This window comes from Oryzias latipes, chromosome 7 (assembly GCF_002234675.1).
Source record: "Oryzias latipes chromosome 7, ASM223467v1".
Lineage (NCBI taxonomy): Eukaryota > Metazoa > Chordata > Actinopteri > Beloniformes > Adrianichthyidae > Oryzias > Oryzias latipes.
Genome location: NC_019865.2, coordinates 31,357,380 through 31,384,377, shown reverse-complemented (window position 1 = coordinate 31,384,377; position 26,998 = coordinate 31,357,380). Strand labels below are relative to the sequence as shown.

Sequence of the window (26,998 nt, the reverse complement as noted above, 5' to 3'; positions counted from 1 at the left end):
GTTTGTTTTTATTTGACAGAATATATTTATAATTCTGGATTATTATTTCTGTCTGTTTTTATTCACATTTATGTTTAAAAAGTTAAAATTAAGTTAAAGTTTTAAAGGTTTAAAAGTTTAGCTTTAGTGTGTTCAGTAAATGTCTATCTATCGTGTGTTTTGGATTTAAGCCCCCTCTGCAACTGAGTTTGACCCCCATGTTATGAGTCTAGAAAATTCATGCAGGTTTTTGTGTGTAAAATGAGCAAATAAAAATGTGGCACACAAAAGAACGTCCTCAAATTGTGTTTGTGTTGTGGGGGGGGGGGGGTGGCACCCTTCATACCACTTAGTCCTCATGAAATAACCCTCAGTCTCAAAAAGGTTGGTGACCGCTGGTCTAGTGGGTCTAGATGACCCAACTCCCAATGTTAAAGTGCACAGGATAGCACAAGGGTTAATTAAATTCCTTACGTATTTCTAAATTATCTTAGCCAGTATTAGGGTCAAAATTTTCATATCACAGCACAGTAAACTTATGGGTCTGTATGAGGCACAGTTTGCAGGATCTTTACCCTCTTTGTAGATTACTGATACTATTGCTTGGAACCAGAATTTTAGTGGGTCAGTTTCTTTAAGAGCGTGATTGAAAACTTTTTGTAAAAGAGGTAAGATTTCATCTTTAAAACACATTTAAAATTCACCTGGGTACCCGTCTATCCCTGAAGACTTATGTTTTTCAGATTTTTTATTGTGTTTTCTATTTCCTTCTTTGAAATTGTCTCTACTAAAGTTTCAAATTGTGTTTTAGTTCATTTGGGCATCTTTATCATTTCTAGAAAGACTTAATCTTTTCTTCCCTGTATTCAATTTCTGGTGAGTCATATAATTTTTCAAAATAAACAGAAAAGGCCTCTGCTACATCCTTTGGATGGGATATTACTTTCTTTAAAGAAGAGTAAATAATGTTTGCCACACTTCGATTAGCTTGGGTTTTGCGTAATTGAAATGCCAATAATCTGCTAGCCCTATTTCCTGACTCATAAAATCTCTTATTAGCAAATATTAAGACTCCTTCTGCTTTCTTGGTAAATAAGTCAAGGTATGCCTGTCCACATTGGGTTAAAGCTTTTAGGGTGCTTTTATCATTAGTCTGTTGATGTTTTTTTTGTAAATCCATTCTGTCTTTCTCTTTTTTGTGTTTTTTTTTCCCTGTCTTTGTATATTTTAGATCAGTTTGCTATAATCTTGCCCCTCAGCACTGCCTTTGCGGCTTCCCATGATATAGTGAGCAAGGTTTCTCCATTATCATTATTTTCCAAATAGTTTCTCCATTCTTGTTTAATGTATTGGACAGCATTCGGGTTGTTTAAAAGAAACATTTATTCTCCATTGTCTGATTTCACTGTGGTTTTGCAAGTTTAATGAGTGGACTACTGGTGCCTGGTCAGATATTGTTACGGACTAAATGTAGCAGTGTGTAACTTTATAGGCTTCCCATTTTGATATGCAAAAAAAATCTATTCTGGAATAACTACTACTTTGGGGAAAAAAGTGTAATCCTTCTCTTTTGGATGTTCATGACGCCTTATTTATCCACGAGTCCAAGCTCCTGCATCATATTATGCAGCAACTTTGTTTCCCACAGTCCTGCCTGAAAGGGTTTTTTAACTAAATGTTGATTCAGGAGACAATTGAGCCCCCCCCCCCATCAGGAAGCCTTCTGCATAAGACATTAAGATGACAGTTATTTCTTTAAAGATTCCTATTCCATGCGGTTTGGGTTTAGTTGGACCATCATTTCTTTTTCAACAGGACAATGACCCCAAACACACCTCCAGGCTGTGGAAGGGCTATTTGACCAAGAAGGAGAGTGATGGGGGGCTGTTCCAGATGACCTGGCCTCCACAGTCACCGGACCTGAACCCAGTCCAGATGGTTTGGGGTGAGCTGGACCGCAGAGTGAAGGCAAAAGGGCCAACAAGTGCTAAGCATTCTGGGAACTCCTACAAGACTGTTGGAAGACCATTTCAGGTGACTACCTCTAGAAGCTCATCCAGAGAATGCCAAAAGTGTGAAAAGCAGTGATCAAAGGTGGCTACTATGAAGAACCTACAATATGATATATTTTGAGTTGTTTCAGACTTTTTTGTTATGTATATAATTCCACGTGTTGATTCACAGTTTATAGTAACCTCTTGCACCTTCTTCTTTTCTTCTGCATCTCAGATGAGTAATCCTCATCAAAATACACTTTGTGCCCTTGAAACTTGACTTGGCGTTGTTTCCATGCCTGCTGCAGCACAGCTTGTTTTACCTCAAAGTCCAGAAAGCAAACTATGATGGGACGTGGTGGTGCTGTTGTAATTCTGGGTCTTGGTCCCAGGGCTCTGGGAGCCCTTTCCACCTTGATGTCAATCTCTTCTCTAGATTCCAGAACAGTTTTAAGGATGACACACAAAATTCACCATGTCATCCTCCTTAGACCCCTCTGGAATTCCATTCAACTGAATATTGTTATGCCGGAGCCTGTTTACCATGTAGCCAGGCTAGCTTCTCTGTGTATTTTAAAGTTTGCTTTTATGTTTATAGGTATTACAGTATTCAAATTGACTCATAACTTTGTTTATATTTCAAAAGAAATTATACTGAGTGGTGGTGGGTTTCATGATAAACCAAAATCATTAGTGAAAAATAGAAAACAGAGTCTGCTGTTTGCACTTTTTTACTGTAAAAATACATTGGTGTCCTTTTTTCTCTTGTCTATTCTACTGTAAAGTAATCTAATGCAGACATCAGGACCCAGCTGTGTGCTGAAGGTTTTTTAGGTGTATTTTGGGGTTAAAAAGAAGGGGTGGGAGTACATTCTCCTGTGGTACTCCTGCTGTTGACTCGTTTCTTCTAATGAGCAATAATTTGTTGGTCAGGTAGTTCTTGATCCAGGCGATTGTGGAGGTGTCCACTAACTCGTATTTTGAAATGTTTCTTCCTGTTCTTGCTCTGGCCACTGGAGGGGGCTGTTTGTTTTTGCTTGTTTTGAATCTGGTCGTCCTTTTCTATAACGAGTCTTCATCTTGGAGTTTTCTCCAGTTTTACCTGTTTGACCCTTAACCTTTTTTACTCGAAGTGACCCCTCAGGACTCAAAAGCAAACTATTGTAACACTGAAGCTCCATCTTGCCTTCAACACTTCTATGATATTCAATGTCACCAAGGCAACAATGCAAATGTGGCCTTCGCAGAAAGGCGCTACTATGAAGAGGCTGAAAATGTGTTTTCACATGCATACAAGAACATATTTTGAGAACTGTCAGATATGTGATGAGAGGAGTGTGGAGGTCTTTTCTTGGAAAGAAGATGAGCAGAAAACAAATGTAACATGGGTGTGAAAAAGCAAAAACTCTGAGGTAACTAAGTGTTACCTCAGAGTTTTACCAGTTCTACTTACAGATGTGGGACTGGAGCCTCTTCATGCTTCAGGTTATTTCCATCCTGCTGATGCAATGCAGAATGTGAGCATAACAAACAAGGCTGTCAGAGATGTGAGTTCAGCGTGAATGTGTGTGTGATGGATTAACAGTAGCTGCGTTTCCATGGATAAAAGTAATCGGAAAGAACGCCTGATCAGAAGAAAATGCATCATGTAAACACGCCGTTGGGAATACTCTGGGAATACCCGATCAGACTCGTTTGGATCAAAATTTCTTTCCGATCAATATAAGTGGGTTATGCAGATTGTTGATCCAATCGTTCATTCTGATCGTGTGTCACTACTGCTCTGGTTTACGTCACGCATAGACGGTGCTTCAGAGAAAGCTTTGGAGCTCAAACAGGACAGGCCGGCTACTTATATATGTGTTTGAGGGGAGGAGGATGCTTTGTTACGTGTGTGTTTTGTTGTTTTGTTATGTGTGGGAGACCCTGGACTGCGATCCGACCTGCCGCTCTGGGTTAGCGGCTGCCGGACTCAGGAGTACCGTGTGTCCGACCAGAGCTCGGACTTCCAGCTCACACAGCAGCTTTAGGGTGGTGTGTGAGCTTTTCAAAGCAGAGATTTCGCTCAGTCCTTAGAAACCGTTCAAACAATCACGTGGATTTGTGTTTCCAGTCGTGTCCCGACAAAATAAAGGCTGATGTTATTTCCACATACTTACGTGCAGCCAAGATGCAGATTGCAGCATTTCCTGCATGGATTCTATTTTCATCAAAGGTTAATGTTGTTGGCGCGTGTTAGCCTTCTTCCAGCTCCGTTCTTCCACAAAAAAAGCACTGACCACACGCATTAAAAATAAAATGATGAGCGAACAGGCGCTTCATAATATTCATAACATTAATAAAAGCACGTTTAGAAGACCATCTCGTATATTACAGAGCTGCTGCATAAATGTATGGCAGCAGTTTGTTAACAGTGGGACTCATTACCTCCTCCGGTATTTTCAACACTACTGCTCATGCCCAAATTATTTATTCACATGAAAGTGAGACCATGTGAAGGTTTGATCTAATCGGAAAAAGGTTTTCTGATCCCATGTACACGGCTGAATTTTAATCCGACCATTGATCCGATCAAGATATTTTGCGCATGTAACTGAGGCTAGTGTAAGATATTTTTTTTACTGATGCTGTTTTCTTCACCTATTTGTTTATTTTAGGGCTTTTACAATATATTTGAACAACTATTTGATTTTATTGAATATTTGTGGCTATTGATTCGAATTCAAATTCAGTATTTTCTGATTTCAATTCGATTATCAATTTACTTCATTTTAAAGCAATTTTTGAATGGTTTTAGTGGATTCGATTCAATTTTGTTTCAGACAGATTGATCTGGTTTGATCCTAGGAATAGAAACCAATCCATCGATTCGTTGTTACGCCCTAGTTTATTAGTTTATTTTTGTCCCTCTGACATGATTTAGATCATAAATGATTATCAAGGGAATAACAAGGATTCCACCTTAAACCTGATCACTAGTTGTTTCAGTTTCAGCAACTGCAACTAAAGGGAAGATATTTATGACGACTAGTAGCTGTCACGCAGGCTGCATGGTGGTGAAAGTGAAATGGTTCAAATTCCAGCTGGGACCGTTCTGTGTGGAGTTTGTACGACCAAAAACAGGTTCATTGGTGACTCTAAATTGTCCTTATATGTGAGTGTGTGGTTGTGTGGCCCTGCAACTTGCTGGCAACCTGTTCAGGGTGTACCCCACTCTCTCCCAATTACTAAGATAGGCTCCAGCAACCCTGGGGTGCAGAAAGGGATTCAGTGGGTTTGGAGGATGGATAGATGATAGGATGAATGGAACATCTGTTACGCCTCTAAAGGAATTTTGTTTGGGTCAAGAAGGATTTGGGCCATTTTCTTGGACTCTGCACTTAGCAGGAAAGGGAAGGGGGAGAAACAGAATGTGTGAAGAGAAAAGTTTCAGGAGGAATGCGACACAACAGTAAGACAGAGCTGAAAGGTGAATGTCATAGCAGCAGAGTAGGGACGTGAGGGGCGTGTCCAGTCTCAGGTCTCAGAAACATGCACACTGACAGCTGAGGACGTTTGGAATGGAGACCAAACTGTCATGATTCGGACGCGAGTTCAAAAATGACCCAGATGCTGGAACCCGGAAAGAGGCTTAGACACAACAGTAAGTTTCAGGGGTTTAATCAGAACCAGATCTTGACAGGACTTTCTTCCAGGAAGAGAGCGAGGGCTGACTGGAGGAATCTTGAGCTGGATTCTCCTTGAGGGGAAACAGCGGCAGGAGCGAGGCTTGAACCAAGACGAGGCGAGGCGGCTGGCTGGAGGTTACTTGAGACGGTGTAGGCGAAGCTTGAACCAAGGCGAGGAGAGGCGGCTGGCTGGAGGTTTCTGGATGCGGCGTGACGGCTGCGTTGGAGGACTGCGACCAGGTGAGGATCCAGAAGGTTTACGTCCTGAGGCAGAGCGAGAAATACCATGAGCTTAAGACAACGAGGCGTGAGACAAAAACGTGAGCTGACCAGACTATGCACCATAGGAGGAACAACGAACTGGCACCAGCTGATGATCCAGGAGGAGCTTATGAAGGAAGGTGTAGATGAGGTGAGTGGATCCAGCTGGTCGCGTCCAACACAGGAAGGAGGGGGGAGGAGGGAGTAGCTGACAGGCCATGACACAAACAGGAGACTGGACAGAGGCATTGTTGTAAAGCAGACATGAGAAAGGTTGGCGTGACAGAGGGAGACATGGACAACAGAGACAATTGAAAGAGAGGATTTAAGTTTAGACTTTTAGACAAAGCAGCCAAGAAAAAGACTGAGTTCACTTCAATAAGGAGAGATCTTAGGAATGTGAATAACTAATATTTATTTGTAACACAAAAATGTGCATGAAATAGTTCATAGCCCTTTGGCTGTAAGGCTCTGGGACAATGGCCTCTTGATCCTAGTAGGATGAGCTCAGAGCACAGATAGATAAACGCTGGAGTCTAGACGCTGATGGTGGTTGAGATCAGTCCACGACATAGTATTTGTCTAGGTGGAGAACAGGGTGGAGGAGGGCCGACAAAACCGTCTATAATCTAGAAATAAACATTCATGAATTTAAAAGCAGAAATGTTATCATGAGTTTTATCTGGTCGCAGTTTAGAGTGAAAGCTGAATTGACGAATGGCGTATAGAGTGAGTGACGGAAGAACCCAGCTGACCGGAAGAGAAGTAGTTCTTCCTTATTGAAATTGCACCAAACTTCACCACAACACAACTGATCCATTATTATAAAACACATGATTCTTTGAACCGCAGGCCTTTGCAAAGCATAGTTTAAAACTTTTGTGCACCTGACTTGAAAAAATGCTCCATGGTTGTCTAATGTCTAGTGGTCAGCACTGTTTTCTCACAGCAAGAAGGTTCAGATCCCATCTGGCTCCAAGCAGCTTCCTTCCTTTACCTACTCTTCCTTCCAAGACCATGGTTCATCGGTAGATTGTGACTCTAACCCTTGTGCTATCCCAGGCACTTTAACATTGGGAGTTGGGTCATAACATTGGGAGTTGGGTCATCTAGACCCACTAGACAGTGCTCTGAACCTTTTTTCTTCAATGATTTGTGATCTTCACTGGTGTCCATGGATTACATGAAATCTTTCCACCTTTATCCACCTTTGTCATGGTAGGGAGAACACGTCAATGGTCATCTTGACCCCATAGGATAGCACAAGGGTTATGAAGTGTGTGTGATGGGCTGTTGAACTGGGTATACTCTGCCTCTTTACTAGAGTTGCTGGGAAAGGCTCCAGCTATTTCCGTGACCCTGCAGGACACAGCATGAATAGAAGATGGATTACTGATAATCATAACATAAAAATGAATGATTATTGACAAAGTTTTAAAAGTATTAACTTCTGTTTTAACACAATTCATGCATAAATAGGTTAAATTCACATACTTATTTATAAAATGCAAATTCAAAACCAAGGACCTCTCAATGAGCAACATGTTAATTTTGCAATAGTGCTTTTGGACTGACTGTCCCTGCAATGGGAAACGATGTGATGGCAGGGGGGCCAGAAACACACGATGGACTTCCTAAAGTTAAACCAGTGGCTGTACAAAGATTTTATTCTTAGAATTACACATTTTTCAGCTTTCAACAAAACAATGAATTTCTTGATTGGAAAATTTATTTTCACAGAATTTAGATAATTTATTTACTGTTAAATTTAAACACACGTAATGAAGGATTCTGTTCTTCGGGTCTGCTGGTCTTTTTGTGATTTGCTTGATAAGTTCTTTTCTTCTCATTTTGTTTTTTTCTTGTGTTTCGTAGCCGACGTAAACAGAGTAGGAATGAAGCAACAAATGAGCCGTGCACAAATGTGAAGCAATGATTGTCGTCTTAACAGAAAAAGGGTCCGGCTGTTTGTTTTAACACAGCAGAAAATGCGTTTTACATCCTTTCTGTGTTCCACTGCACTGTACTCGCTTCTGTGACGTCATCCTAAAAGCTACCTAGTAGTTCCTTAACAGAATTCTCTTTAAAACAATGACAACACCACAACGATGAGACACAGCAACTCACTGAAATGTGAGCAGATGAATTTAGGCTCATTAAAACATATTTTAATGTGATCTACATATCTTTTCACTGCTATCCCAACAATCTACGTATATGTCATAAACACTTTTCAGTGAACCTTCTTAGCGCGAGCAAGGCACAGAATAAGACTCAAGAGGAGCAGGCAAACATCTTCTTGTCAGGGGTGTCAGACTCTGACACTCTGACAACCCCACCCTTTTTCCTGTCAATTACCTGAATCAGATGTGTTTTGCTCCTGAGACGCTACAGTGGCAGGTTAAATGGAACGTTTGTAGAAAGTTGTTCCTCAAGGTTTGAGGTTTAACTCCTGAGTTCTAGATTAAACTTTAACGTCAATTTGCTTTAAAGAACAGAATCCTGTGAGAAAATCACCTGAATGACTGAGAATCTCCACAGACACCAAATCCTCAGAGCTAAACATACAAACAGGCATTTTCAGCTAATAACAATAGCATGATCAAACTGCTGATGTAACACGTTCAGGTCTGGAAAACAAGACCCATCAAACAAAGACACCCTGAAGACAAACTAGTTTTGTAAAGAAAACAAGACTGATAGTAAAACGTGTGCTTGTTGGACCATCTGCTGCAGTTCACCTCAGACCACATCCAGCAGCAGTTCATATATTTATCTTTCCATGGAACTTTTCCACAGCGATCCAAAACAGCTCCCTATTTCTAGTTTGCTTGTGGAGCAGAACTGCCCACGAGCAACCAGCTTCTTATGCAACTCAGAGTTGATCACCTCCCCTTGTTTTGGGAGTGGGCAGACAGTTTAAATATAGAGAAAGTTGAATGGGCGCAGTGTGTCTAAGCAGACCACAGTGGTCTTCAATCCCCCACACAGCAATCCGTTAGCAGACAAACACTGAACTTGTTTCTGTTTTCCTTTTTCTTGGAAAGGAAGAGGAGTGTCCTTGTCGTGACATCACCAGAAACCCAAAACTCCTGCTCACCACAGCCCTCCTCCTTCCCCTGCCTGCTCTCTGCAGCCTCTCCCTGAAACCCTCTGTGCCTCTCAGCTGGGCACCACAACAACCCAACATTACGGTGGACCCTGCCCAGACTGCACCCCTGACACCAGGAGTTAACCCCTTTCCGAGCCACACATCAGCTGACTGTCCAGAGGTGAGTCTGTGCTGCTGTCCGGGCTGCAGAGCTGTGCTGCCACATGTTTGGTTGCTTCAGGGCTCTGCTCAGGGAGAGGCTGAGCTTCTGACAGCTTTATCCGAGTCGTGAGGCAGCAGTAGACCAGGTTCCACGCTTCCTGACATTAGGAGTGGGAACATGCTGAATTAAAATATAAAAGTCCTCTTTCTTTCATTTTTATTCACATTTTCTCAATGGATTTCTGTCGTGAAGAAGTTCTTGAGGAATTGTTTTTGCATTTTAAAATGATTTTAGAACATGCTTTCATGCAAACTAAAGGTTAGGACAAAACTGTTGAAGTAAAAATAGATGCTGTATGTTGTTGGTGTTACAAAATTACAAACGGAAAGAAGTTTCTGTATAAACTGTAAAACTTTGCAGGCCATGTATGGAAAAGAGGGGAGGATCTAATTTAGGCACACACTGTACACTCTGTATTCCCTCCACCCACTTAGAGTCCCAGACTGTACAATTTAGACTGTAACCAGGATCACGCTGTAAGATATGTGCACTTAAACAAGTTAACAGTGTCAACAGACACGTGGGACGAAGAATTCTTTAGGACTGAGGAGTCCACAGGGACTTTTGAGGAAAACTTCTTTTTCAGCAGATATCTTTTTGGAGGAGTGTGTCTGGGGGTGTGAGGGTGGGGGGTTCTGCAGCATACAGAAGGCAGGATATGATGTCAAAAGTTCATCAAGGCCACCACAGAACCGCCACGTGCAGCTGAACACACACGTGGAATGATCAGCACTATTCTCATGGAGATAAAACTGTTTCATTCACACACAGTCTCTGGTTGTTCAGGCCAACACTCAAGCAGCATTATTATACCATACTGATCCCCCAGACATTGACTCAGAATTTGCTGAGTTTACAAGAAGATTTAACTTCGTAACAATTAAAATAGAAGCTGGAAACCAGAGGATAACATCTGAATGATCAGAGTCAGACCCTAACCCTCCTGAAAAACAGCACAAGATCTTTTTTTGGACAAAAACAGACCAAACCGTAATACAGTAGTAGTCCATGCCTCACATCCACGTGAACACAGATAAATGCTAACACACACATAAATACACACATTCTAACACACAACTGCGGACACATAAACGTACTAACACAAATTGAAACTATGGCTGAGTATCAATCCAAGATTTACTGAGGGAATACCCTTTCCCTGAATTCATCACCTGTTCCTGCATTACAGCATTTTCCATTACGGTTTAGAAAACATTTGGAACAAGATAACATAATACATCTCAGGAACTGTGTTCATGTTTCCAAAGTGTTAACTCTTTTCACAGGACCGTCTCGCAAACAACTAGAGAAAAAATAGGAATGAAATGGACAAAAATGTAACAACGCTACATAGCATATAAAAAAAGGTTAAAGCTGTGATAAAGGAGTTTGTATATATGTATGGCTCGCTGAAGATAAGAACATAACCTGAATCAAAGGTGCTGCGTTATTAACAAGATAACTCCCTGAAGGATTAAAACTCGATATTAAATGAAAAATAATTTTTTTTACACTCCAGCGTGTCCTGATTATTCCCCAGAGCCCCTTACCAGCTGGACATGTGTCCAGGAAACATATAACACAGATGCCGTAGCTGTTCTTAAACTGCAGGAGCAACGGCTACACCTGCAAGCTGTATCTGAGCGCTCTGTCTCCAAGAAGGAACCCAGCCACCCTGCAGAACAAATTCATTTATTCATTCATTTATTCATTCCTTTAGCTCATGACGGAAAGGTCATGACTGCAGACAAAGGTAGGCAGATGGAGAAATCAGTAAATCTCAAGCCTGCTTTTCAACTTCCCCATCACAGATTTGTGCAGTAAAAGCTGCCAAATCTGCGGTTTACCACTTCTCCTGGAGGTGGGTCAAGTGCAGAGACAAAAATTCACCCATAAAGGTGTGTGACAACTAACAAGACTTATGAAATACACAACAACCACGTTGGCTATTTTACTCCTCCTCTCGACATCACTCTCTGTCTTTTCCTAACCAATAAACAAGAGCCCATAGTTTTTAAAGTCTCCCCCATAGTGGTAAAAACAGATGAAAACTCCTCCTTGTCTAATCAGAGTTAATGATTAGATGGCGGCTCCAAAATGGCCACCAAAACAAAAGTAAATCAAACAGAGAGAGAAAACAAAGTTATGAAAGTCTTCAGTAGTACACCAGGTCTTCCTAAAATACCCCACACTGAAGTAAAATCATGTCAGCTGCAAGGGAAGAAGACAATAAAAGCAGAAATCCACAGGACGTCAAGAGAATGTGTTAGATGGATAATTGTTAATGTTCATGCGTGTCAGTGATTGAAACTGACTTTAAAAGACAGATTCTGAACCTTTTGGCGACTCAAAATCAAATAATTGTTAGTTTAGCCAGCTTTCCGCGGTTCGGTATTGGTAATGCAGGGTTTCATAAGTAAAATAAGGACCTCAGAGATACCTTTGGGTGTAGAGGACCACTACTTTATTTTCCTTTTCCTTCAAATACCAAAGAGTCCATTTGTCACCTTACCTCATGAACCTGTCATGCACAGAACACCAAAGCAGTGTTACATTCGCCCCCTCCTCCAAAGGAAATGTCTCGTTTCAACACAAAACAACAAAGAGGACTGACAATAGTCTGTTATATTAGCATAAGAACCCTTAATATACCAAAAAGTGCGTCTCCTCAGAAGGAAATGTCACTTAGAGATTTGATGGAGATGGAGGAAGAAAGGATTCAGGTGGACAGCTGCAGGGACACCGAGGGCTTCATCAACGGCTGCAGAGATCCTGCAAGCCAACAATCAATAAATAGAACATTAATAAATCGTAAATCAAACAAAGAAGCTTCCAACCATTTGGAACAATATCAATAAACATTCAGCTCACCTGTTCAACTAAATTTAGTCGGTCTGTTCTGCTGCTTTCTGCTGTTTACTTGCTGCTCCGTATGCTTCCTTCGTCTTTAATCTCGTAAATTCACGAGATTTAAAGTCATAAATTCACAAGGTAGTAAATTTACTGCTTTAAATCTTGTAATGTTACTTTTTGTTTTGTATAAAGTAAATACATTTTTAAAGTCCTTTTTTCTTGCTTTGTCATAGATTTTAGGGTTCCCCACCTCTAAAGGATATTATACATGTTTCTTTTTGGTACAGTTGGAAGAGACACAGGGTTGCGAGGGTTAAATGGGTTAAAACTCTCTGAGCTCTAACTGGAAGAAGGTAGTCTTACAGTTGAATAAATTCCAAACTGTTTAATTCCACAAGAAGTAGGGATTAAAAGCCAAAGAAACTCACCGAAAATAGAACTCAATTCTAGAAACATGTGGTCTTCAGGTTGAGTCTTGGCATCTGGACTTAAAATCTTCTTTCTTGAAATGTTTTCAAATTGAGGATCACGGGGACAGTTGATGTTCTCAGAAAGATAAAAAACAAGTTAGAAAACTAACAGCCAGCCCCTTGGTTGGGAGGAGTTTGGGTAAAGAAACTCCCCTCCATCCATATAGAAAGTAATTGGTCATTAATCAGTGTAAAGATTCTGAGTTTTTGTTTACAGATCCTTGTATGACCAGGCTGGTTTGATGGGTTTAAAGCTAAATGAAGTCTAATTACAGCTGTTGATACAATTCTCTGCTCTATTCTCACTTGGTCCATTAAGGGAAGAACAGTTCCAAAAACAAAATTTACTTATTGCTTAAAGTCCTCCACCTTCTCCACCTCTGCTCCCTGTAACCCCATCGTTCTTTTGCAGTTCCTCTCATTTACACACAGATTCTCTGTCTTTCTACAGCTAACCTTCATTCCTCTCCTTTCCATAGCAAACCTACACCTCTCTAGATGTTTGTCCGCCTGCTCCCTGCTTTCCCCACGGATCTGAAAGTCATCTGCAAACATTATGATTCGCAGTGATTCCTGTCTATTCTTATCTGTCAGTCTGTCCATCACCACAGAAACAAGAAAGAGTTCAAAGCTGATCCTTGGTGCAGTCTCACCGCCAGCTTCAACTCCTCTGTGACATCTACAGACCATCTGAGAGCTGGACGACAGTGGTGCATTCTTTCTCTACAAAGACGGAATGTGGCTTCTTCTGACCTTCGCAGAGCAAGATTAAGACATTAGAGATCAAATACTAATCAACATCTTGGAACTTGTAACAAATAACTGCCACTTAAACTTCAGCTGGTCCCAAGTTTGATGCTGAAGATGACTGGACAAAATATGAGACACCCAGAGCTGTGGAGAACAACAACAGTGAGACAACAGCAGAAGTGATGCAGGCTTGAAAAAGGGCTCTGCTGATATCTGAGACAGAAAGACAGATAAAGACAACTACATCTGAGGATGGTGCAGCAAAATATCAGACAATCATCCAGATGAAACTCCATCAAAACAGTCCTCTCTCAACAATTATTCAAGTTATGTGACAAATGTCCTTGGATGGCACAAAGATGATGACTAAACAGTTAAGTTGGATTTTGGAGAAGACTAGATTAATTTTAAAATGACTCCAACAATGACTGCAGCGTAGAGGATTTGAATTGCAGTCTAAACAATTCATGTAGCATGATTGTAAAATGGACAAGCCAGACGTTTTAATTCAAAACGCAGTTGAGGCTGACGGGAAAACCACCAGCAGCAGAAGGAACACCACACAACTGAATCTCCCAATGACCGAAGATTAAGGAGCCAAGGTAAGTACTTCTAGTGAGTTCAGAGGAGGTCACTGGAAAGAAGTCAGTCTAACTTGATCATGTGGGAATAAACTTGGACTGACACTAGTATGGCTGATGGGTAACAGAAGGTGACACCCCTGTTTGTCCTGGAGGAATCTGCAGTTCATCCTGGCAATGGAACGTTCTTGAAATAAGGGCTCTCTTTCACTTTGTGGTTGTGATGATTTTTCAAATGAAGAAAGATTCCGTGGAGAATAGTCCACAGGGAGAATCCAAGATCATAGTCAACAAACTGTTTCATATTTGATAGCAATCATCCAAGAAAGAGTTACAGGGTCAGAGGCTTGTTCGTGGTCAGAAATATGAAGAGGACATGGCATGGACTTGACTTGATATAAAGACTGGAACCTGCTTAATAACCATTTTAAATTAGCAACTTGATGGACTGAATCAGAGCAATGTATAAATACAAGAGAATGCCACTGGCATGATTTGTGGACGGAAAGCCAGGAGGACCAAAAAGTAGTATACGTAGAGCCAACCTCCTGACACCCTGACAGGACATTAGAAAAGTAGTTGTCCAGGAGTATCTGAAACAAGCAGTGGCACTGAAAAACTGGTTTGATGCTTCTGGTCCAAGCACACATCTCCATTGGAGTGGTAAATGTTAGTCCTCTATTTCTTCTTACTGTCATTGTATTGGAAAATTCAAACTGTTTGAACTTACTTTCCTTGGACCTTGCTTAGTTCTTTTCACATGACTTTGTGTCATCGCTGTCTGTCACTGTCCTACATGAAACAGCCTAGGCCTGCACAATATACCGCAAATTTATCGTTATCGCGACATCAAGCTGTGCAATATGCACACCGCAAAAGACGGCGAAAATCGCAATAAATGGTTACCTTGACCCTTGTGCTATCCTAGGCACTTTAACATCGGGAGTTGGGTCATGTAGACCCACTAGACAGTGCTCTGAACCTTTTTTCTTCAATGATTTGTGATCTTCACTGGTGTCCATGGATTACATGAAATCTTTCCACCTTTATCCACCTTTGTCATGGTAGGGAGAACACGTCAATGGAAGGGGGGGGGGGTCATCTAAGATGGCACAAGGGTTAAATGTGCTAAAACAAACTCATGGCAGCTTGAAATATTGAATAAATGAAATAAATCCCTTTATGCATTTACCAATCGGAAGGACCCGTTTACGCTGTTGATCAGATGAGCCCTTTTATGTTTATGTTTGCCTCCTATGTCGACAAGGGTCATTTGGAGTATAATTTTTATACTGTTGCATTGAAATGGAAATTATGTTTTTGGTTGGTTTGATATTTGTTTATATACCGCAAATTATATCGTTATCGCAATATTAATCACCATTATCGCATATCGCGAGTTTTCCTCATATCGTGCAGCCCTAAAACAGCCCCATGCTCAGTCACTTCTCACGGACGTGGTAGGGCGGTCGACCACTGATTGGAATATTGCAAGTTTGATTCCTGCCTGCCTTATGTCGAAGTGTCCTTGGGCAAGACACTGAACTCCTCTTTGCCTCTGGTGGAAGGTTGGCACCGGTGTTTGGCACCAGTGTTTTTCTAGGTACAAAAACTGTTCGGCCTGCAATAAGTGTTCGGGGGCCTTGGCTGCACGTTGGTCCAATGATGTGTAAGATTGTGACTGGTCCCGACAAATTTCGGTACGATTGTAGAAGAGACAAAATATGGTACAATCCTAGAAAAAGAAATTATGAGACCCGTTGTAAACAAAGGTCCGTCATAGAGCGAGATGATCTTCTAAATGGGCTTTAATTATTGTTATGATTATTATTAAGTGCATGTTCCCTTATAGTTTTTTAAATCCGTGCAGCCAATGCTTTATTTTTGGCAGAACAGACCCGGAATAAGGGTTGGGATTAGGCTAAAATGTGCTAACAGCATTTAGCCATGGATGAACTTAAACTGGAATTACATCAGCCTTTATTTTGTCTGGACCCGACTGGAAACACAAATTCACATGGTTTGCACGGTTTCTCAGGACTGTTCATTCAAAAGCCGCCTACGCCCGCTCACACACCGCCCCAAAGCCAAAGCCTCTTTTCCAAAGCCTCCTCCAGAGCACACACCGTAACAAAGCACCCTCCTCTGCCTGCAAACACGAAGCTACGAGTCTAGCTGCTTTGCTCAGAGACACGGTTCGCTCGCACAGAGCAGCCAGTTCATTTTAACAGCCACAAACTGGGTTGTGACAAAATCTCTTTATAAACATCACAAAGAATAATGTCAGACACAACTTATGAGGGAAAAGAACTTTAGGTTACAAAAGGAAACGTGAAATGAAATATGTAGAGCCCGAGGAGATCTCCACGCTACGTGGTTTGTCCAAGTGGGATTACCGTCATCATTAGTGTCAGGCCCCCGAACACTTATTGCAGCCGAACAGTTTTTGTTCCTACACCACCATCAGTGTTTGAATGTGTGTTTATGGGTGAATGGGACTGTGACAGTAAATACCTTTGGGCCTACATGAAGAAAGAAAAGCGCAATACAAGTGTGGCAACACGAGAAAACGGGTTGACAACGCCACCTGGGGCTGCTGAGCCCCAGGAAAATATTTTGAAGTAAGGCAGGTGCAGGTCCTGCTCTAAACCAAGGCAGAGGCTGTGGTTTTGTTTTAAAATATAATTTATTAGGATTCAGTTAAAAAAAATGTTAAGAAACCTTTTAATAAAACAATCCTTGATAAAAGTCAGTTAAAAATGTTCTGGAGGAGGAGCTTACCGAGGTGGCTAAAAACAGCGTAAAGACAATGCAAACACCCTTTTGTGAACCACTGCACACGTGAGGGAAACCACACAGCACACTGGGACCCACCACCAGACACAGCAGTCCACCACCTCGGCCTCCTACCTCCTGAAACAAGAATAAAATTGGCAATATCAATAAAAGACACACAATTAAAAATAAAGATTAAAAAGATGATTAGTGTTCCGGGGCGCTGGTAAGCCGCCCAACCACCGCCGATCAGCTGGTGGGAGCCGTCCACAGTCCGGTGAGATGCCGCAGCAACGAGGTCTCCGTGAGCTGGGCGTTCGCTCCAACCGGTTCCGTCGTGGCGGGGGTGGGACCCGGACAGAGAAATCACCGCAAAAACGATAAAAGCAAAGCAGCAGCAGCGGGCTCCACCAATCACACAGTCAGTGGGGGATATCACCAGGAACCGGAGCGATGCGCTCCGTTCCCATTTCGCCTCCACCCCAGTCACAAGCCCACCGGCTGTACGACCTGGAGTGGTGACATCCACGGCACTGCACTTCCAGGTGCAGGAACCCAGGGAGGCAGTCTCAGGCAGGAATGAGCAGAAGCCAGCTCCGTCCCACTATATAGGTGGCCTGGTGCCAATTAGCAGCACCAGGACTGGAGTGCCTACACCTGGGAGCCCAATTAACTCATCCTGCTACACAAGCATACGCCATATGTAAAAAATAATAATAAAGTCAAATCCAAGAGGAGTGAAGTCACTTTTACCTTGCAAGAAAAAGTACTCCAAACAAAAACTACCTCATGTAGTTTTTGCCTTATCCTAATTTGACCACAAAGCCAAATAGAGTTCCTCAATAAAAATTACATAAAATAAAGTAATATAAATAGTTCAATAACCTGGCACAAACCAGCTGTACAAATCCAAGCACACACTTATTTTATGCTGTTTCTGATTTGTTAATTCAGATGTGGTTCCTGCAAAATGCCCTTTCTTTAAAGAAACGTTTAATTGTTGGGACCATATGAGTTCATGTATTGGGCTTGGAACCTGGACACTCAGACACACAACGTCACAGAAGCCGGCACAGGCAGGCAGAGGCTGCACTGTACATTATCCTAAAGTTCATTCTGGTTGGTTCTCAGTAATAATCACTGACACCAAATGCCCATACCACAGTTCTGCAGCTCAGGCAGGTCCTTGCAAAACAGATGTTGAATGTGATTGGAGCACAGGCTGGGTGGGTGCACCGCATCATGCAAACCCTGAAAACAGGAAGGTAACAGTGGCACTTTGAGACAACACACTAAACACAACATTTAACGACGTTGTTGTTTTATTACTGACCAACTTTTTATGTTTAGCCAGAACTTCTATACTTTACTTGTCATTGTAATAATGTGATGGGACCCCTTTAAAAATACCACCTGAAACGTGCTTCTACTCTCAGGAAGTCAACATGAAAGGTGCGGAACACAGTGTCAATGTTTGAGGAACCAACTTGGTGTTTGATCAGGCAGGGACGTCAGCCTCAGCTGTTATCTCTGTCTGTTCACATGGGGCCCAAAAGATTGTGTTTGATGTCTACAACAAACACAAAACAGTCTCTTATCTGCAAAACCACAGAGCCTTCAAACATTTTTACATTTTAACTCTTATTTTGTAACAGTTCTCGCATAACTTTGGTTCAGAGAGTTAAGGAAACCTGCAGCCCATGAGCACGCACACAGATATTCATTTGCCCACTAATGCCCCCAACCACACCATTGAAATTTAAGAACAACACAACCCAATGTGAGGTGAACACTATTGGAACTAACTAAAAATATATTTTAGCATTTAGTTAACACTTTGGTTGGGTCCGAATTCCTTCACTACTCACTACTTAGTGCACTATTTCAGTGATCTAAACTTTACTTAAAGCACTTGTAGCTGAAATTCTTTGTCATGTTTCTATATTTGACACCAGCAATAAAACAACCTGTTGGACATCCTTGGAGACAAATATCCCGATCCTTTCTTGCAGATGATGAGCAGGAACATTGGGTTATTGTGTTTTTCCTGATCATTTTAACACCTATTCTGAAATTCTTGCAGATTTTTCCATTTTAACCATGTTCTTCTATAAGGTTTGAGTTGCAGGCTGTACAGGGGTTTAGTAGTTAGCACTTTAATTCACAGTTGAGAAGGTCCTGGTTCAAATCCCAACAGGGTTAACCATGTGTGGAGTTTGCACGTTCTGCTTTTGTGTTCATGGCTTCTGGCACTCTGACTTCCTCCCACAGCCCAAAAACATGCTTCATAGGTTAATTAAAGATTCTGACTTGTCCTTTTGGTGTGCATGTGACTGTGTGTGTGGCCTTGCAACAGACTGATGACCTGTTTACCACCCAACAGTAGCTGGGATAGGCTCCAGCAACCCTGAAAGGGATCCATCAGGTTGTGAAGATGGATGGATTTGATTTTCTTCCTGTAGCCTATATGTTGTTTGGAGAAGCAACCTTGTGAATGAGTGTGAATTATCTATTCACACCGGGAGGCAAAGCTACCTGTAAACCTATCAGAAGATTCCCACTCCAGTCATCTTTTGATCTACTGTCAAAGTTTTCCCAAAGGTCTTTTAATTTTGGTAATGCCATTTTTAGCCAAAACCCCAAGATCTGTGTTGTTTTCTAGGACAGTTTCTGCAGAGCAGCAGGAGTTCATCAGAAAATCACCTCTGAGGTGTGGGTGTAAGTGGATGAATCAGAATAGAGCAGGGCGGGGAGATTTTGACCCGCCCATTTCAGTTTCTACGTCACCACTGAGAGCTGTTTCAAACGGCAGTTTTTCTTCTGCTTTTGATTCGTCCAGATTTGAATTAAGAAGAAAAATCAGAAATGCAATTTTAAGCTTAAATTACTTTATACATGTCCTCCATCATGAGAAAATCCCATAAGAACATGTTGAAAACACCAAAAACACCATTTCCTTTGGAGGGGATGAAATAGAATTGTTTCCATCTTGCATGAACTTCTAGTTGTCACTGTAACTAAACACTCAAGACTGTCCATGTGCTTAAAAGAGCCTGTGCTACACTGTGAACAGTAGCACTGCAAACATGTTGGTCAAAGGTTTAAATCCCAGATTAGACAGCTATTGTATCTTCTGGTAGGAGGCCTATCCCAACAGTGCGCCCAAACTGAAAAATGCATCTGTGAATCTCAGTGGACAAAGTGATTGCTAAATTATTTATTGATGTACAAGGTAATGAAAGTGAATTGCAACAAACTGGTGACCTGTCTAGGATGTTACCACCCTTTGCCGAACAGTAGCAGGGATAGGCTCCAGCAACCGCATGACCCTGAAAGTGATTATGCAAGTTTAGGAGAGGTTTGCATGTAATGAAGGTGAGAGCACTTGCTCAAAAAGTCAAAGTGCATGTCTCATGTTAACAGTAATTCTAAAAATGTGTTTTTTGTTTTTTCTATTCACATCAAGACCATCCTGTTAAGTCCAAGATTATCTGCTGGCCTTCTGACGCTCAGACAACATGGAGCTGCAGAAGCTTTCCAATGGATCTCACCATGACGCTGATGGGCCTTTGGAAGGAGGGTAGGCCTAAGTTCACTCTGCTGGCTCACCGTTAGTGCTGTTGAAATGGTGGGGAAAAATGAATGCTGCTCTTGTTTTTTCATGGCAGACTTCTTCCAGAAGAAGAAAAGTTCCTGCAGCACAAAGACGAAGATTCAAAAAGACCGCAGTTCACAGATGTGAGTATGACACAAGCCTGGGTTTCATTCTAAAGCTATGAACTTTTTTTTAACTTGTCATGAAGTCTTCATGACAAGTTAAGTGTGGTTCTGGGATCTTTGCTCACCGTTCTTGTGATCATTGTGACCCCACGGGGTGAGATCTGGGTGGGAGCCCCAGATTGAGGGATATTATCAGTGGTCTTGTATGTCTTCCATTTCCTCATAATTGCTCCCACAGTAGATTTCTTCATACCAAGCTTCTTACCTGTTGCAGATTCAGCTTCCAGTCTGGTGCAGGTCAACAGTTTGGTTTCTGGTGTCCTCAGACAGCTCTTTGGTCTCCATAGTGGAGTTTGGAGAGTGACTGTTTGGTTGTGGACAGGTGTCTTTCTATAGATAACCAGTTCAAACAGGTTTCAGAGGATCCTCTACAGAAGAAGTTACAGGTCTGTGACAGACAGAAATCTGGCCTGTTTACAGATGAACAAAAATTTATCTTCCCCATAATTAACAAATTCTTTATAAATCAGACAATGTGATTTTCTGGATTTTGTTTCTCATTTTCTCTCATAGTTGAGGTTTACCTATGATGAAAATTACAGGCTTCTCTCATCTTTTGAAGCTGGAGAACTTGTACAATTGGTGGCTGACTGAATACTTTTTGTTGCCCCACTGTTATTGTCACACAGCAGCAGATCCGTGTGAAGTAGACTCATAAACTTTATCAGGATTATCCTCCTGTACTTTAAAATCATTTAAACAACATTAAAGCTTTCATTGGAACTTTTTTATTTAAACTTTTAAACTTGGTATGGTGACAACATATCAAACCCAAAAACTACTGGATGGTTTGTCTGTGACACCCTGACACCCTATTACCGGACTGGATTCAATAAATCTCTGCATATGCCTTTTCTTTTACAGTTTGAAGGAAAAACCTCCTTTGGAATGTCTGTTTTTAACCTGAGCAACGCTATCATGGGCAGCGGCATCCTGGGACTATCATATGCCATGTCAAACACTGGCATCATCCTTTTTCTGTGAGTTACACTCAGACCCAGGCTGGGATTTTCAGTAATGTAACACAGTCAGGCTTCTTCAGACTGTGGTTTCCTGAAGTCCTCCAAACCTCTGTAAATCTAGTCTGAAATTAAAATAACAGATGTTGTAGTGAGGGAGGTCCTCTTTTATTAATTATAGTTCCTGTCCATGCAGTTTCATAATAGTAGTTGCAGTATAATCACAAACTCACTGCATGGGACACAAAAACAGTGAAAGAAACTGCTTTTGAGGTTTGATGGGGAAGAGGCAATTCAAGTTAATGTCCATTCCACATGAATGCATCCTTGTTTCTTTCCCAGGATCCTGCTGACCTGCATCGCCTGCCTGTCCTGTTACTCCATCCATCTGCTGCTGCGCAGTGCTGGAGTTGTGGGTAAGACCTTCAGCCTGTGCATGCGCATCCCCGTCACTGTCTGCGTTTTGAACCACTGCTTGTTTCTGGTCTCTTAAGGTATCCGAGCTTATGAGCAGCTCGGTCTCAGAGCTTTTGGTGAGACTGGGAAGATCTTAGCTGGTGTGACCATAACACTACATAACATAGGAGGTGAGGCTTTGTTAGGAGTACAGGTGCAAATGTCCTTGTTTGAGTGTGTTGTTACCACTCTTCCTCTGTCCTGCAGCCATGTCCAGCTACCTGTTCATTGTAAAATACGAGTTGCCGCTGGTAATCCAGACGTTTCTTGGTCATACTTCCCCTTCAGAGTGAGTAAGGCACAATTGTTGCTCCCTATCTACAGATTAACTTGCAATATGTATTGATCTTGCCCAAGACAACTCGATTTTTGTGATGCAGGAACAGCAAACATTCCCACAAATCCATGAACCTTATGTTTATATGGTTTCCATTAGAGCGATGAAGCTGGAACTGATAATCACTAGAGTGTGGCATAAAGGCATAAAGTGTGTGCAACTTACATTTTCCTTACAAGCATATCATGATATACTCACCACACGCACAACAATGGCATGTTCCATTTTATGCCCCTCAAGGCATGAGCCTCACTGCAACACCTGTGCTCCCTTTAAGATGCAGCTGGTCCTCACTATAACCCACCACGAGTCTGGACAACCTAAAAACCTGCAGCACCCTGCAGGTCATTGCCTGTGACAAAGACTTGTCCAATAAGCACCTCAACTGTCTTGGAGGGTTAGCGTGTGCAGACACAGAACCATTAAAACATGTCAACTGTTTCTGTTCTGCTTTAGAAACTGGTACATGAATGGAAACTACCTGATTATCATCGTTACCACTTGCATCATCCTACCACTGGCCTTAATGAAACACCTGGGTGAGCCCTTTCACCTCGCAGGCCTAAAAATGCAATACTGTAGATTTTTTAGCGATAACAATCAAAGCTGTCTGCCTGCTTTGAAACATTTACATGAGCTGACATTCTTGCATTCTGTAGGATACCTGGGCTACACAAGTGGATTCTCTCTGTCCTGCATGGTTTTCTTCCTCTCAGCCGTGAGTTGTCTCAACATTGAATAGAGCTGCCAACCTTTTGGTCACCCACCAAACTGAGAAGTACAGCTGAAACCCTTATGAAAAAACAAAGAGGGATCTCTGTTTCTCTGTCACATCAGGTCATCTACAAGAAATTCAACATTGCCTGCCCTCTTGAAAGATTTGGCAACTCCACGGTGGACACTGCCATTCCAGAAAGCACCTGCACATCCAAGTTCTTCACCATCAATCAGGAGGTGTGACCAGTATTCCCAAGTACACAAAAGTATGTGCATGTGTCTGTGCATGTGCATAGGGAAAAGCTCCCTCAGAACATGGAGCACGTGTGTGGCCTGCAGCTCAGTTCAGGCAGATCCTGTCACAAAGCAAACAAGTCTGGGCATTTTCTTCATGGCCTTCCAAGAAGACTGACAGGGGAATTTAAACTGTGACTTCATTTGCAGACTGCATACACAATCCCCATCCTGGCATTCGCTTTCGTCTGTCACCCTGAAGTTCTTCCCATCTACACTGAACTCAGCAAGTAAGAAACCAACTAACATCCACAAAGCTCAACATCTGAGGCAGCCCAATTTCCTCTTTTTGCTTTTAAAAGGTGCACTCCTGCTTTACATGTTTGGTGGCAATCTGGACATTAGACATCACTTTTATTATGTGGGGGCCCTCAAAAGACACCAGGTAGATTTAAAATAACAGGTAATATGAAAATACAGCAATAGGAAACATTTGAAAGGTAGAGGTTTATAGACACCGTTAAAAATTAAAGCATGATTGATGGTTCTGCGTTGAGCCGAGAAACTTGCAAAGCAGTGCTGACATTTATATTTGGGTCTTATTGGTTGTGTTGTTTGGTAAAAACACTGCAAACGGGAAATGGTGTTGTCTTTCTGCAGCTGATGTATTGGCTGAAGAAGGTAATTCTGTCTATGATGCATGAAAAGCTAAAACCTGTGAAAACGTTGAAAAGTGTTCTTTCCCACTTTTCTTATGCAGTTATATCTATCAGCAGGTCAGCTCATTATTCCTATTCCCATTTCTCTTACATTTGGATTCTTCAAAAACTAAAATTTCTGACAAAATCAGTATAAAAATCCTTTTGAATAAGAAAGAGCAGAGTATTTGGAAATATTTAATAGGATATTCAATCAGTAAGTGGACTATGCGCAACTGCTGTGGGGGTTTCATTTTGTGAATGCACTACTTCTGACCTCAGTTTAGACAGTTAAAGTAGAACCCTAAATTGAACGTTAACTCTGCTTCATTTCCATTTCTGTGTTACGCAAAAATGTGAGTAAATTTCTAAATGATCCATGATTTCCTGTTTGAAACGTCTGTCATGTTTTTCCCCGGAAGCCCAACCAAGAGAAGAATGCAGAACATTGGCAACGTTTCCATCTTGGGGATGTTCGTCATGTACTTCTTCACCGCTGTTTTTGGCTATCTGACCTTCTACGGTGAGAAAAACCTCTTTACTCTGTACCACAGTTTAATGCCAGTGCATTGCCAAAGGGTAAGCACCACTCTGTCCTATCGTCAAGAAGTGGAAAGGAATCCGAAATAATGAAGCAATAGACTGATGTTTAAATACTGTGACTTGTCTAATCCACAATGACTAGAAGTTGTGCACTCTGCACTTTTGGTCAGTCTCAGGAAAGAATACGCATGAGTTTGTGTGTAAAATTAGATTACGTCTTTAAACACAAATTGATAACAATGTGTGCATGCATATGTGCATGTCAATGTGTGTATCAATGTTTTGTGCATGCATGTGTCGGTACATGTGTGCGTTCATGTCAACATGTTCATATGTAGATGTTTTTATGCATGTGTATGTATGACTGTGTGTGTGTGTGTGTGTGTGTGTGTGCACGCAGAACACACTGAGGCAGAGCTCCTTCACACCTACAGCGAGGTGGACCCTCTGGACACCCTTATCCTGTGTGTGCGGCTGGCCGTCCTGGTGGCTGTGACTCTCACGGTGCCTGTGGTGCTGTTTCCTGTAAGGACTCAAGATGATTCAGTATATTATAATTCAAATAAGTATGAAAAAACTAAGGCCGTAAAGGAGGCATCCAAAAAAGCCCTTAAAAATATCTAGTTTGTCAAATCTTTTTGCTGTGGTTTAAAGATAACTGGGTTCTTTGTGGACGTCTTTCTTTCTCTGCCAGATCCGCCGCGCCCTCCTCCAGCTGCTGTTTCCAGGAAAACCTTTCCACTGGGTTCGGCACATTGGCATTGCTGTCTGCCTGCTGTTTGCTGTGAACCTGTTGGTCATCTTTGTCCCCAACATTCGAGACATTTTTGGCATCACTGGTGAGATATAAACATCAACGCCTAAATGACACAAAGATCCCATGCATCCATCCATGCATGCACCCTGAACAGGGTACCATTCTGTCACAGGGCCACACACTGAGAGACTTTCACCATAAACGCTGGCTTGTGACAAAACCCCCACGGGGGCAGGACACTGAACCCTGCATAGGGCCAAAATTACCTTAAGTTTACGTATTTGATTCCAAGTGTCTCTGAAGTTTTTGAAGCTGCAAACATTTGGTTCATCCGCTTCATTTTTTTCAGCATCTGTCTGACCCCCTAATTTTGTGGGGGAGAAGATTAAATCCTGGCATCACAGCATCCTCACAGACTGAACTCGTGTTGATTGAAAATAAATTATTTCAATCCATTGAAGTACCTAAGAAGCACCAAAATTTGGGCTAAAAAAACACCACCACCGTTTTATTTGGTTCCACCTGAAGAAAGTACAGGTCTTTTTCCAACCGCTGTGTTGCTTCAGGGTCAAGACACTTTTTGCGTAAGTTTCTGATAAATGGATTATTCAAAACAAAGCTGTATCCCTGCTCTATCAGTCTCACTGGGCTCAAATGTGCATGTAGCTCCAGACTGACCTGTCTATAGGATTAAGAGCCAAAAACGTTAATTCTGTTCATTGAATTTCAGTTTATTATCAAGCAGATGTTCACAACGGTGACACCATATCTCTGAACTCTTGGCTCTGAGAACAGTTGAGATAAACTCTAAAGGTAGTGGAGTGAACTCAGCCCATCAGAAGGTCGCAGGTTCAGCTCCGCCCTGCTTGCCCACTGGCAAAGCGCCTTGTGTCTTGATAAAGACAGGAAAGCACTGCATGAGGCTGAGCCGTTTCTAAGTGAACGTCATGTTGACATTTCTGAGCGCAGGAGCCACCACTGCCCCCACCTTGATCTTCATCCTTCCCGGGCTGTTCTATATCCGCATTGTTCCCAAGACTCAGGAGCCAATGAACTCCAGGCCAAAGATCCAGGTGGGGTTTCCAGACAGAGTGTTTCAGGAGAAGGAAAGATGGAGATGCTGCAGTGACTTTGTTCTTTGCTTTTCCAGGCTGCGTGCTTCACCTCTCTGGGCTTCATTTTCATGATCATGAGTCTGACATTCATTGGAATTGACTGGACGAGTGGAGAAAAGCGAAATCTTGGTGGCCATTGATGAGCCCTCCTTAAACTACAGGCACCAAAACGGAGAACCTCCAGCAGAAGACAAGAAAAAAACGAGTGCAAGGCTGGAAGGCTCTGGTTTCAGCTGGACCATCTTTGTTAGCATGCTCCTCCACAGTGTTGACTGCTGTAGTTACCTTTCACCAGCTCTGCATCCATCACGGGTGGAGCTCCATGCCGACGAGCATGCAATCACGGAAGACCCTCAACCACAGAGGAACCGTGGCTTTATGAAGGCTAAAAGTGGCGTTTTCCAACAGTTTTCTGAGAAAGGGTTAATGAGAGTGTGTGCTTACCTTGAGGCCTGAAAATGCTGTTCACACAAATCCAACATGGTGCTTGAGGTTTAATGCTGCATCATGTGATGAAGAAGCCATAGCTGTAAGATGATGGGACTTTTATATTTGTAAAGTAATTTTACTTCATGCAACTGTGAACCCCTTCAAAAAATTTGTGATTTGTTTTCAGAAATAATCGTTAAATGTTTAATAAAGATTTTCCAAATATTGTAACCTGCTCGACTGACGTGTGTGGTGCTGGACAACACAGCTGGCACACACATGTACACACGTGTGCAGCATCAGGTGATCAGTGAGCGTGTGCTGATGA

At 42.0% G+C, this 26,998-nt stretch overlaps 1 protein-coding gene across 2 annotated transcripts; it reads left to right on the top strand.

Moving 5' to 3' along the window:
• Positions 1-8,991: 8,991 nt before the first annotated feature.
• On the top strand, positions 8,992-26,898 carry LOC101174165 (sodium-coupled neutral amino acid transporter 3). Of its 2 annotated transcripts, XM_011472983.2 has the most exons (17): positions 8,992-9,174; positions 13,019-13,891; positions 20,112-20,225; positions 20,314-20,383; positions 21,290-21,405; positions 21,727-21,800; positions 21,879-21,971; positions 22,048-22,129; positions 22,634-22,716; positions 22,837-22,895; positions 23,015-23,131; positions 23,339-23,418; positions 24,249-24,349; positions 24,770-24,894; positions 25,064-25,208; positions 26,096-26,199; positions 26,277-26,898. In XM_011472983.2, exons 3-17 carry the CDS (start codon positions 20,164-20,166, stop codon positions 26,379-26,381), a joined length of 1,416 nt encoding a protein of 471 aa, XP_011471285.1. In that variant the 5' UTR covers positions 8,992-9,174; positions 13,019-13,891; positions 20,112-20,163; the 3' UTR covers positions 26,382-26,898. The 2 variants fall into 2 exon arrangements, with proteins under 2 accessions (XP_011471285.1, XP_004086391.1); XM_004086343.3 differs by lacking the exon at positions 13,019-13,891.
• Positions 26,899-26,998: the final 100 nt, after the last annotated feature.

Excerpts from the sequence above, each read along its gene's own strand:
- LOC101174165 (XM_004086343.3), top strand. The coding sequence starts at position 20,164 with ATGGAGCTGCAGAAGCTTTCCAATGGATCTCACCATGACGCTGATGGG. Across the intron at positions 22,896-23,014 it reads TGGTTTTCTTCCTCTCAGCC|GTCATCTACAAGAAATTCAA; the intron begins GTGAGTTGTCTC and ends CTGTCACATCAG. Across the intron at positions 23,419-24,248 it reads ATCTACACTGAACTCAGCAA|CCCAACCAAGAGAAGAATGC; the intron begins GTAAGAAACCAA and ends TTTCCCCGGAAG.